We start from the raw sequence: 14,578 nt of genomic DNA, 5'->3' as shown, positions 1-14,578 counted from the left end.
AAACACAAGCCGCTCTTGCTTAATTTTCTTATACAAATTTCCATTTTTAAAGTACACTATCTTTCAAAGAAAAACATTAAAATAGTTTATGGTAAATATTTTAATAACAAGAATTTTTGGAGAGCTCAAGAAATCTGATTGAACAAAAGTAAATATATATGAAAGTCTTAATATTAATAGTTATTAGTTATTTCCGTTATTTTTATATTAAAAATTTAAGTATTCAATTTTTATTTAAATATATATATATATATATATATATATATATATATATATATATATATATATATATATATATATATATATATATATATATATATGAGGTTTTAATTCTTTACAAGGTTTACTTTTTACTTAATGGTTTAATACCAAATTTCTTCAAAAAGATTTTTATGTATGCTCTTTATTCGATGAAATTTCGCAGCAAAAGGTCTCGCTTAGTATTCGTATGACAAAGATTTTAAATGGGGCTTTTCACATTTATTCCAGTTAGCAGCAGTGAAATAGTAAGAAACCACCTATAAAATGCTATAAATTTTATGGAAGCAGTAAATAACTCACGGTAATTTCAAAACGCGATGGAAACAGAGATAAAGAGCATTTCTTGCATGAAAAGTGAAAAACGAAGTTTTACTGTTTCACCTGAATATTTTTATGCTGCATTTGCTTCCCCCTTAACATTCTAGGACCCTATATGTTGTTTCAGCAATAAAATACTGGCAATTCAGCACTTTTTGTGTTTAGTACCATTATGTTAAACGTCTTTTCTTATCATTCTTTCGGGACCGATCTCCCTTAAACACACATAACTTCAGCAAAATAAAATTTGTTTTTTGCAACATGTAGCTTTCGACTAAACATAATAAATATGTCAGATAAGCTATTTTTTTCATTGACTTCTCCTGTCATCTATTTCCGTATGGTTAAAATATAAATATTTCTAACTCGTGTGTTAATTTAATATGAAGAGCACTTTTTGTAATAAAGGAAATATTGAAAAAAAAAGATCATCTAATCAGTGATTTCATGGGATTTTTTAATAGTGCAAATGTTAAATAATAATTAGAATTTCATTTCTTGATCAATAATATTATAATATAACAGTTACAATTTAGAAAATCACTTCAATTTTATTAAAAGAATTGATAAATTTACTAACTAGAAGCAATGATACAAAATAGAATCTTCATTAATTTCCATAAAACATTGTAATGACGTTGGATAATCAATTTTATAAATAATCTTATGCAATTTTTACTACAACTAATTTTCACTTTGTGTATTAGTATGACCTTTTGTTCCGCATTTTTTTAAGGTAGCTTATTCTATTGTTTTTATAAGAGCGGTCAAGTGGAAATACGCATTAATTATACGAATTCATACAAACTCGTGGCTTTAAAAAATGAATCTTTGTGGGAAAAATAGGATTAAAAAGATATTATGACTAATTTAATATCGTAAAAATGGAAAAATACACATTTTGATTTCTATTATTTCCCTCTAATCATTCTGTTTTACTTTAATTACTTTTAATAACTAAAAACACGATCATTTTAGTAAAACTATTCATCATTTGATATATTTTTAAAATCCTTAAACTGCAATTTAAAAGTTTTATCAAATATGAGGTAAAATTCTGGAACATTTGTAGCTAAAACAACAATCAACAATTCCATGATTTTCGAATAAAACAGCTCTCTTATTTTTGATCGAAACTACTAGAATATATTAAATATTTTTTTAAAAACTTTAAAACCCCTAGAGCTTTTATGTGCAGTAGAAAAACTGGGAATTATACATTCGAGACCTGTCTTTAACATTCTTAGACACACGGATTGAAAATCATATTTTGTGAAATATTCAACTTTGCCATTTTTGGCAGAGACGAACGAAGAAATTGAATTTTTAGAAGTTGGAAGTATAATATTGTCTACATTTAATCAAAACAAGCAATATTGTTACAAATCTGTAATTTTGCTACCCGGCACGAATAGTATCATCCTGGGAAAAACCGTTAAAACCCTGTGAAAGATCTGTCCTGTGCGTCAATGACCTGAGAGCTTGGCGATCATTTGGCGAGTTTGGCGACTAAATGGATCATACTGGAAAGTTCGAGAAGTTTCACGATCCGTCCAGTAGGAACCAAGATACACTCAGATACGCCCTGATTGGTCTGAAGATTCTAGCCCCGCCTCCCGGAACTATAAAAGACGGGCACTCTGAAGCTGCAGTGAAGAAGCTGTGTGCATCGTCTGAAGTCGTGTGTGAGAGGAGTCGGAGACGCCGACAAGTAAAAGATTTGAGAGGATTAGACAGCAAGCAAGCAAGCTGCTGAACTATAGCAATTAAATGTGCTGAGTCATTACGATTTATTGGCGGTATTTGTAGAAGAATAATTTTTGTAACAGTATGTTCTTCCTCTCAAAGTCAATATTAAAAAGTTTCACAGAATATTTTTTCTTTACACTTTTCTCAAATCAGCAAAATTTGTTGGTCAGTTATGCTGACATCTAAAGAAGTCATTGAGCCAATTTTGATTTTAAATTCTGCTTATGCAGAAAAACTAAAAAAAAAAAAATTGTTCGTAACAGTTGGAGACAATGTGATTCACTATTTGGTTGAATAAAATATGTAATTTAATCTATTTCTTTATGGAGAAACCTGTGCAGTTTGGAATGCAATGGTTGACTAATTTATGAAAAATATGCCTTTGGGTTGTATTTCTTTTTCATTTGCGATTTAAAACACCTTTATCCGTCATTATTGAGCACAATGAAACACTGAAAAGGTTTGTATACACAGATAGAGGAACAACAATCCACAAACAGTTACGAGACACATTTGGATTTTCTAATCTGGGTGTATTTAGATTAAACCTTGTTGACAGAAATAAATATTTTGTTTAATATTCATTCACCTTCATTGGCTTATTCCGTTTGATCACTTGGTTTACCTTAATAATATTTATTTTAGCTTAATTTAGTCATAGTTAACTTTAGTAATAAACTTTTTTTAAACTTTATTGCACTCGCATTTAAGAATTGACTTCAGAATCAAGTAATAGTGAAAAAGGATTAAAGTACGTCCAATTTTAAATACTACTGTTCGTTCTTGTGATAAAATTAAATATATAAATATACGTAGAAAATTAGGGAAGTGCATCGAACAATGATTTGAAATGTATAACGCTTATAAAATAATAGGAATTTCATGTTTATCAAAATTAGAATTTTGAAAAATATTTTGTAGAGGAAGCACTTGATACATTTTTACACAAAATATTTTATTGGAATTTTCAGCGACCATTAATCGACCAAACTCGCAGGTGACCAAAAATGGCTAGTGAGCAGTAATTGAACTATGAGTAATATGATCTAACAGTTCAAACAACTGAGATTTGCCATAACATATTTTAAATTAAAGTCTAACTTAATTATTTAAATTTACACAATTTTAAATCCTGATTTCTCTCAAATATTAGATTCAATAGAAAAAAATATCACCACTTTATAACACATTAAAGGATTTGATGTAAGAAATATATTACTTTTAGGAAAATGTGTGTAGTTGTGGGTTTGGTTTGGTTATATTAACGTCCCGTTTCAAGCAACACTAGTGCTATTTTGGGACGGACCTCGTAATTTTGAACCACGGTCAGATGACGAGGACGACACCTGAGCTGGCATCCCCTCTCCACACCACACCACGCCAGCGGGAGGATGTTTGGTCATGACGGATTTAACGTGCAACAGACCCCCTTACACGACGGTTCTTCGGTGGAATCGGATCACTAACCTGAAACCCTCCGGTTCCGAACCCGAGACCTTACCACCAGTCCACTGCGGCCATTGTTTAGTTGCGGGAATCGACAGGTTGTTCTATCACAAAATGCGCATTAACAAACGATGTGGGGATGATTTTTATGAATTTAACTATTCCTATTTTATCAAAAGTTATCCTTAGGGGAATAAAAAATATTAGAGTAAAGTCATTCATTTTAATTGCATTGAAAATTTATTCTTTCAAATTTCCTGTCATTAATTCCAATAAAATATTAAACGCAAGATTTTATTCTGAGATTTCGCCTTTTCTAAGAAATGAAATATTAAATTATAAAAAAAAAACATACAAGAAAGAAAGCTGTGTTTCAAATAAGAGATATTTCTATAGAGCGAAATGCAAATTGTGTTTTAATCGTTACATGATTCTTCAATTAAAATAATATATTCTAATCCTAGAAGTACCAATAATTATAAAAGTATTGAATATTGGCTGACCCAAGAGTGGAAGGGTTACTTCAAATACATGATTTTAAAACTAGTTCAAATTGAAAATTTAAATAATAAGTAAAACATTGAAGAATATGATTGGAAACAAAAAAGAAATATATAAAACAATGTTATAATTATTTTACTAATTACGAATAGTAAATAAAAATTAAAATTTAAACGAGTTTCTTTAAAATACTAACATAATTACTGTTCGACCCAGTGTGGACATGTTTATGAATTGTAGTAATCGTTAATCATGTCATCATTAATAATTATTACCAATAAGTCCCTTAATGATTCCTACTTAAATAGAGAATAACATTTAATTTGTGTAATTCAAGCTCATTTAATCTTTCAGCTAAATGAGTTGGAGGAGGAAAACCTTATTATCTTAAATAAGTGATATTTCAATGTGGAATACAACTGAGACAAATCTCCAGAGTTTTAAACTTCATAACTTAGGAATAATTGCATGAATAATATATAGTCTTAAGTAATATTAGATTTTGAATAATTGATATTTTAATAAGGAACACAATCGAGACAAATCTTCTAATCTTCAAAGCTACGAATTTCACAACGTTTTGTTCAATAACAATCATTCTGTCAATCGAAGCTGAAATCTGAAATCTTATTTAAATACATTACATAATAAGGATTGGCGTATTGAACTTAAAAGGTTAAATTAATTGATAAAGGGAAATGGTTATATTAAAATTAAATGTCGAATTATAAGTTATAATATTATTGAATATTTAAATCATAAAAAATAATGAGAAGCATGAGAAATGGGACTCTAAAAACTTCGTAATATGTTAACCTTCTTAAAAAGAATTGAAAATTGGATGCTCTTTAATTTTATTTAAAGTCATGAGAGAAAGCTGAGTTTACATCGAATATAGGGCATTTAATATTAACTTAAGTCTAAGAATATTATATGCCACACATTTCGATTCCTCCTTACATCAAATGCGGCTTTCATGTTTAATTCGAATAATAAATTATATGAGAAGCAAGACAGATGAAATGTTCCTTAACATTTGTACATTATGAGTATTTCAAACAGATCAAATGTTCATTATTTGAACATTATGAGCATTTCAAACAGATGAAATGTTCCTTAACATTTGAGCATCATGAGCATTTCAAACAGATTAAATGTTCCTTAATATTTGAAGATCATGAGCGTTTCAAACAGATTAAATGTTCCTTAATATTTGAACATCATGAGCATTTCAAACAGATGAAATGTTCATTAACATTTCAAGCAGATGAAATGTTCATTAACATTTCAAGCAGATGAAATGTTCATTAACATTAGAACATCAAGAACATTTCAAACAGATAAAATGTTCTTGAGGCTGATATTTAACTATCAGTTAACCATACAATCAAATAATGAAATGTTTAAAAACAAAAAATAATTACATTTTAATAGGACCATAATTTCGTATTTTGCAAATACATCCTAACAACTAGAATTTGACAAACCGCTTGAATAGAAATTGTACATTATTTCATTATTAATTTAATCATCAGTCATAGGATTGAAAGAATTATTTCGTACTGAATTTATTGAAGGATTTTTATTTACGCAAATGAAGATAAGAATTATTAATAATTTAAGATTGTTCTCGAGTATTAATCTTTTTCATACGACTGACATATATAGAATGTAACATAATATATTTTTCTGCACATCTTGACTGGTACAACTGTCGTTTCACTAAACCTTACAGATAGTTAATATAGCTAATATTAGAGTAAATAATCAAATGGAAGAAAGCTTTAATTCTAAGCGTTTAATGTCAGATTTTTCTAAAGGCCAAAAAAGGAATAATAGGAGAGTAAGAATACATGCCATCAAATGGAAGCTGAGATTTTTTTATTCAGTTACTTGAAATAGAAAATGACTTTTGAATTTTTGCCAAAAACTCATTTTAAAAGACATTTTTGATTTCGTCAAGCCGTAATCTAAGCTTTAAACACAAAAAATTAATCAACAAGTTAAAAGTTTGGAATTATATAGAAGGTAAATGATAAAACAATAAACATCTACTACTATGCCATATCACAATTGTGAATTGTTATTAAATAGCTCCGAGTAAAAATACGAAGAGAAGAGGAAAAAGTCTTAGGTAATGTATTTTAATATTTACGAAAGAAAAGGGAAAGAATTGCCGAAGGTTATTTGGTGTAGTTATAAAAGAGAAATTGCTTTTAGAACTTAGGAATGCGGAAAATACGAGCACCATTTGTTGCTCAACAAATATTGCATTGTGTGTATTATATATATATATATATATATATATATATTGATAGCCACATTTCAAAGATAACAAAATCTGAACTCTGAATTATTATTTGCGATCTAATTATATAATATTATTTAACTACTAAATTTAGAAAGAGGAAATGAAAATTCCGAATGTGAACCACAAAATCTAAATTTTAAAAAAACTCCGGTTAATTAAGGTATCTACAAAACAAATGACATCCTAATTTCATCATTCAATGAAAAGTATAAGAAAAATAAGGAAAGCATGATGTAAAAGGGAAGGCAAAAGTTGTAACGTAACTCTTCCATGCACATATTAATAAGACATCACTAAAAGTATCACTTTAAAAGGAAAAGAAATTTATCCAAAATATAACATTCTTGTAAAGAAATGTATTTTCATACACGTACGTATGTATGCATATACATATATCATTTGATAACATTTTGCAAAGTCATTAAAACTTTCATCAAACGAAGAATAATTTCAAACAGATATAACTGGAAATTCAAAAGCTTAACATACAAGAAACGAAAATAAACTTTGCTCAGTGAATTTTTAAATTTATCCGAAAATGATTGAATCAATATAACTATGATGCAATTTTGGGTAGAAAGACATTTTAACTGAAGCAGCTATTGCGTTCGCATTAAAGCCACCTGGGTTTTCAAGGACGAAAGAAACTGGTACTTTAATAAGTTGATTTATCAGTTCGAATAATGCAATTTGGCGTTAAAGCGCACCCAAAGTAAACAGATAATGAAGATCAAAGGAATGTTTGATACGACGCTGAGATCAAAGTCTTTATTACGAAGATGTTTCGCATCGTTATAGATATTTCTGTGTTGCTTTTTCCCAAATGGTAAATCTTATTAAAAGCTTCCAAGCATAATATAAAATAAAAGTGTTATCGATTGATGAATTTTTTGGTCATTAAATGATAAGTCATGGTGAATTTTTGATAGAAAATTCATATAGACAGATTTCAACCATTGACAATCTTTGATAGTCTTTGTTTGTCTATCAAGGAACGATATAACAGAATATATTTGCATGTATTTGTATAAAGGTAATGCAGATAAACTATAATATATTTAATCTCTTCTATATTAAAGATTACGGTCTTAAAACTGATCTAAAACTAGATAATTTAAATTTCAACTTGTTTACAAAATTAATACTTTCAGTATCCCATAATAAAAGTAGCATTTTCAAAATTAATTAATCCCCTAATTAAATTTAATTAGTCCCGTAATATTAGTAGTAAAAGAAAGAAATTTAAAACGCAATATTTATTATCAAGAAGCTATATTAATTGATATAATAATTTTAAAATCTTAATGATCATTTTTATTTTTAGTGTTCGAATAATTTCTGGATTTTTCAATAACTTCGTTAATGCGTTTTAATTTTGTAGACAGAATACCTTGGCTGCGAAGCTTTGGTTACTTATTCTTTACTCTAAGAATAGTTTAGGATCTACAATGGCGTAAGCTATAATGATCATCTTATGCAGAATGTTCTGCTCAGTGGAGTATGTCTAAGCTTTCTTGTGTTTTTCTCCATAATCTTTGCATTTAAGTTCTCAGTTTTGTTTTTTAAGAATCAATATCGACATAAAAATCATCTTTTCCGAAGAATGTTTCCAGATTTTTGATATGCGCATTCTTTTGCATTTAGAATTTTTTTTGCCGCTAAAGTAATAGTTACCTCCTTTATTTTTTTTCTTTTTGTTTTTTTATTCCAAGCTTCAAGAACTAGACTTGCTGTTTGTTTGAAAGCTCTCATTTATCCATATGTCTTTTAAAATGGATTGATATTTAACTGCAATAAAAAAAAAGTTTCCATCAGAGGATGAAACTAGAGAAAAAAGAATTGTAAGTCGTAATAATTAGATTAACCTTAAAATTGAAAGATATATCAAAACAACTGACAGATGTCATAATTTTCTCAGTTTCACGCTACTATGGAACTTACAGCTATATTCGAAAAAACTCTCGCTTAAATATTCACATGCTACTATTATTATGGGATAGAGTATATGTTTTTCAGTAACATATTTTGAAACTTTCTTCTCAAGTTTTACATGCTATATTTACTATTTCATTTCAGTATCCGACTCGGCTCCCTATTTCTACAACTTCACTCCACCTAATGCCACGATTCAAAGATCAGTTGGATCCTCAGTTCTGTTCCAGTGCCCAGCAAGAGGACATCCTCTTCCCGGTATCACCTGGCTGAAGAATGGCATACATATTGATACGACAAATCTTGATTCAACCACTGAGTATATGAAGTGGTCCATAACCTTGAATGATCTCAAGGTCGCAGATTCCGGCAACTACACTTGTTTCATTGCCAACAAGCTTGGAAGCATCAATGTTACGTTCAATCTGATGGTGACACCGAAAGAAAAACCATTGCTGCTGAGTAAGTTTTATACTGAATGTTTTTTAATGAAAGCAATTTAAGAATACATTTTCATTCCTGCGCTAAAAATAATTTTTAATCAAATTATTTTCTGCCTTTTAATCTTCAATTTAAAATTCATTATTATAAATATTATGACATATGGGAATTTTTCATCCTTATATTCACGATCAGATGGATCTATTACCAAGCTTTTTAGTTCGCACTAATTTTGTGGTAATATTATAAACAAGGAATTAAGCTTGTTATTTAATTATTTTGCATTCCCCTCTGGGATTCTTGGATATATGACAAGATTTAAATTAGACTCCATTTTTATTCGTTCATTTTTCAATAAAGGTATTCATATTGAATAATAAGAAAATCAGAAAAATCTTATGTTTAAAGGAAACAAAATATGAGAAAATTGGTGTCTTCAAAAAGACATAACGGCTCAAAATGATATGCAATTATTTTAAAGAAATAATATGAATCAGTTTTTCTTGCATGTTAATTCAACTTCAAATTTGAGTCTTCTAGAAATGTCGGAATAAGTATTTTATTTTTGTGTAAATATTTTTTTCTGATATATGTTTTGTATAAATGCCTGTCTGTTTATTTTATACATTTGCAAAAAAGGTTTATTGATATTTATCACGACAAACAATGCCAGAAAAAGCAAGTTCTTAGAATTGATCAGAAGCAGTAATTTTCGATTCGCGCTCACTATGTTAGTATATAGTTAAATATGTATACTGTTTTGATTGAAATAAATGAACATTTTTTCAGCATCAATTCATATCTCACTTAATTAGTGTAAGAATGTATTATTAGAATTCCATTCTTGAAATTAATTTCTGGTTCATTAAACTGGATAATTAAAAAGGCATCCTACATAGTAACCAGCTGGAATGTTCTCCTCGAAACATTCTTACATACTTTCCAATAAAGGTCTTATCCACCTTTAATTGTGGACCCTGGGTAAGGCCGAGGTAAGCTTGTATGGCATTAGTGAAAAATAGTTACAGAATACAGCTTGGCATAAATCTAATCATTTTACAGAATTCATCGCGAGAATATATATTTTTCACACTTTTTGCCCGATTGACAACAAGATTTGACCTAAAGCTACACAGTTGTAGTCACATGACAACATACCATTTTTCAATGATCGAAATCATTGAGTTTGTGAGTTGTTGTATTTACATACATGCGGAAATATATATCAACATATGTTCAACCGTTTGACGTATTTGATTCAAAATTTGATAAGTGCCTACATTTTAGATACTAAACCTGTGTACCAAATTTTATTTACCTAGCTCTTTGCGCTTCGTAGTTATTGATTTCACTTGTAATCGAATGACCAGACAGATGGACCTTTTATTGTATTTCGTACAAAATTTGAATGGAATTTCAAAATTTGATCGTTACTCCGTATACCAAATTTCAGCTGTCTAGCTCAAAACATTTTGAGCTATCATGCTCAGAGGCAGACTGACTGTCTGTTACACATACACAATAAAACATTTTGAGCTATCGTGCTCACAGGCAGACTGACTGTCTGTCACACAGGCACAATAAAACATTTTGAGCTATCGTGCTCACAGGCAGACTGACTGTCTGTCACACAGGCACAATAAAACATTTTGAGCTATCGTGCTCACAGGCAGACTGACTGTCTGTCACACAGGCACAATAAAACATTTTGAGCTATCGTGCTCACAGGCAGACTGACCGTCTGTCACACAGGCACAATAAAACATTTTGAGCTATCGTGCTCACAGGCAGACTGACTGTCACACAGGCACGATGCCGAAAATGCGTTTTTCGGACTCAAGAGGTTTTGAAACGTGGAGATTCATAGAAATCTCGCGCTCAAATTTCATAACGCTTACAATACTTCCTCTATACTACGTATGCGAACAAATAAAACACATATTAAACTCATTGGCTTCTTTCTGATGTATAATCCGGAATTTTTCCTCTTTATTGCCTCAGCTATATGCTAAGCAGTAATAAATATAAGGAATCTAGGAAATAAACAACTTAAATGACACAAAATTTCAAACAAATAAAAGTTACTTAGATAAACAAGAATCGAAACACAGGTAATCATATTTTTAAACACAAATAGAGTAAATCTATTATATCATGCCGTAAGATAAAACTAATTAACATTGCAAATATATTTGTGAAGCGTCTTATTATTTGAAGAAAAAATGGAAAAATACTTGCATTTTAATTGGAGATTCAAGGTTCAAAACAGCTAAATTTTCGAAAGTGATTTGATTTTGGTAAATAATTTTAATTAAAGCTGATGACTCTGCAAAAAATACAGCCATAATGAGAGCAGAAACGATAATTATTTTCTGTAATTTAATCAAAATGCTAACTAAACAGTGTTGCGGCGCGAAATAAATTTTTGCCAAGCAATCAAATTATCAAGAGATATAAAAGTCGTAAAGTTAAATAGTTGAAGAGTGGTTTAGTCTTTTAATTTAACGAGTTTTATATAATCAGTGTAATTTTAATTATTTTTATTTCATATCCATCGTCTAATTTAATGCAACATGCTTTGAATTTTTTTTTTTTTAATTTTCCAGTACTATTTGCGATATTATTTCTTATAAATTTCTCATTGAATTAATATTTATCTTTTGAAATTTACTTATCTTTGTGCTACAGAAATTGTAAATAACTATGTATGGGATTTTAAATAAATTACAATAATCAAAATATAATAGATGAGATAAAATAGATATTTTCTTGGATTGTTAAAGAAAGAAACTGAGGGCAATGAAAGAAAGACGAGATAAATATGTTATTTTAATAGTCTTATTTACAAATTACAGCATATAGTTCTTCTTCAGCATCAATGGTCATCGTAAAATAAATTCAGCTTTGATTTGGAGCTTATAAAGAATTGATTAAAAATTATATTAGGATTAAAATAATTATTCCGATAAGAAATATTTAATAGTTTAAACTAAATTTTATTAAAGATTCATTTGCCTAATTTTTCATAATTCATTTATTAATTAATTAGCTTTATTTCTTAGAAATCAGGGATTGTTTTTCTTAAATTTAATAGCAATAGAATTAACACAAGAATCTACTTACTTAATTAACAATTTAATCCATATTGCTTATCTGAATTTTTAAATTAATTGATAATTTTATCAATCGACTTTTTAGTTGCTGCTCTACAGAAATAAATCACCAAATTTCAAATTTATAGCCAAATTACAAATAGCAATTTTTCTAATTTAGCAATTAAATAATTATTTATTTATTTGAACAAATAATCAGATATATACCATAGCCTTTACCAGTTATTTAATATACAGTTGATTTTTTTTTTAAACTCAAGTCTGTAGAATGTTTTTCATTGCTCTATTGAAACCTTATTCCAAAGAGATCTTAACAGGAATCATCATTTATTTCAGAGATCTATATAAGACTTAAAAAAAGGCTAAAATGTATATCAACAGAAAATATATTACTTGAAATAACTTCCAGATATTTAAAATTTTCAAAAATGAATATATTTTAAGAAATCACAACGAATATGAAACAAAATTTTATCTATTATTTAAATTTGAGTACAAATTTATATATTTAATAAAAGAAACTGTATATTGAATAAGACATAATTTTTTTTAACGCATAAGAATATTCAGTAAATCCAGATAAATTAATCAAATTTATTCAATATTTATACATTATATCTAGAAGTTTGTAATGTATCATAACTGCAAATAATATTTGTCGATAGTTCAATTCAGTTTCTTCAATGATGCAAAATGGTATCAATTAGAGGAAAAAGAATAATACACAATACAATTGCAATAACAATACACGTTTTATATATTTTCAAACTTAATTATCAACTAGTCATTAATTAAAAGTTCGATTTTCCAACTGCGCAATCAGGCAGTAAACTTTAAAAATCAGTGGAAGTTGTCTCCCTGATACTTTCTCACACATTTTTTAATAAAGATGTTATCTTCCCTTCTCCCCACATAAAATTATAGATCTTGGCCAAGATCGTGAACCCCACGAGGGATCAGAAAATATTATCTTGATAGGCTTGTGCTTCGTAATATAATAAGAAAACCATACTTGTATATTAACTGCATGCCAGTGGCGAATAATGCTTAAGAAAGATTGATATTTGATGCACAAGTACTTAAAAACTTAGTTTGTAATTTGGGCTCCTCTTTTCCTGACTGGTGGTAACCAAAATTTGGCATAGAACTAGAATTTTAGTCACAAGCTAGCCTATTAAATTTCATTTACCTAATTTGTTGCACTTTTGTATGATCACGTATACATGCATGCTGACCAACAGACGACATTTTCCTTCACGGATATGGATAGAACTTTAATACAGGTATACATTATAGATGTTAAACTTATGTACCAAATTTCATCTACCTAGCTCTATTCGTTTCGCTGTTATCGTGCTCACTTGTACTCGAACAGCCGAACTGAAAGACTTCCTCTGAATGAACTTCTATCAAATCTTAATAGAAATCTATGAATTCGTTGTAGAGACCATAAACCAAATGTCATCCGTCTAGCTCAAAGTGATCGTAGTTTCAAATCAAACTGTTCAATCAAAGATTTGAGTTGTTATATTCAAAATTGGACAGATATAATTTAAAAAAACTTTTTTGTATTCAAAGATATCAAAAACGTAGAGATTCGACAAAATTTCGTATTCGTATTCGAATTTTTATTTTTGTTTTTTTTCCCTTCATACTTTGTACGAAAATAAGTAAATTAGATCTGATTTATTAATCAGATTATAAACAAAATACAAAAAATTATCCTGCTTAATAAGCTAACAAATAGACAATATCAAAATTGTTTTTAATGAATTTTTTTTAGAATTTACTACCTGCCATTCAGAATTGGATGAAATTATCGGTTAACTGAATTGTCAGTTAATCGTTAACTTTTATTTCATAATAGAATTGATTTCAAGAGACAGTTTATTTCAAAATTTCATAATTTCTATTATATAAAATTATACATTGAAAATTAAAATGTTCAAAGAGAAAAGAAAAAATAACGATTTCAATTAAAATTCAATAATTTCTGTTTTTTAAAGCACGAATAAAAGCTTATTTTAAAATATCTTTTTTATTTAATAGGATCATGGATATGAAGGTAAATAGCATTTATTTCCATTGAAGAGAAAAATAAAATGGTTGTCATAATATTCAATTTTTAATTTCAATTCAATCGCCTAACAATTTTTGCAGCTTATGAAAATATTTTCTGCCCTACAGAGTGTTCATTTAACTTGTGCATGACAGCATTAAGCTAATTTTCCTCCAATTACCTCATAAAAAACATTCAATTTTGGAAACTTTGAAAAAAGCAATTAATTCAGATCTTTTATAAATTGATGACTAAATCTTCATTTTAAATTAAGAGATGACTTGGGAATCAGCTGAAATCATGCTGAAATTTATTTGTTTAATAAATGGAATTAAAAAAATGGAAAAAAATTTACGATTTCAACTCCACCGTGCTTCATAGTTGGTAAATATTCAAGTACTAGGAATCTTATGAAATTCTAAACAAGCAAACATCCTTTTAATCTCT

At 28.4% G+C, this 14,578-nt stretch overlaps 1 protein-coding gene across 1 annotated transcript in view; it reads left to right on the top strand.

The window, feature by feature from the left end:
• The window catches only part of LOC129959490 (fibroblast growth factor receptor-like 1), a 159,856-nt gene that overhangs the window by 122,228 nt on the left and 23,050 nt on the right, over window positions 1–14,578 (top strand). The window contains exon 4 of the mRNA XM_056072341.1: window positions 8,663–8,980. Within this exon, the coding sequence (XP_055928316.1) occupies window positions 8,663–8,980 (318 nt within the window). The remainder of the gene's footprint in view (window positions 1–8,662; window positions 8,981–14,578) is intronic.

The sequence above is a fragment of the Argiope bruennichi genome, chromosome X1 (assembly GCF_947563725.1).
Source record: "Argiope bruennichi chromosome X1, qqArgBrue1.1, whole genome shotgun sequence".
NCBI lineage: Eukaryota > Metazoa > Arthropoda > Arachnida > Araneae > Araneidae > Argiope > Argiope bruennichi.
This window is presented reverse-complemented; position numbering and strand designations above follow the sequence as displayed.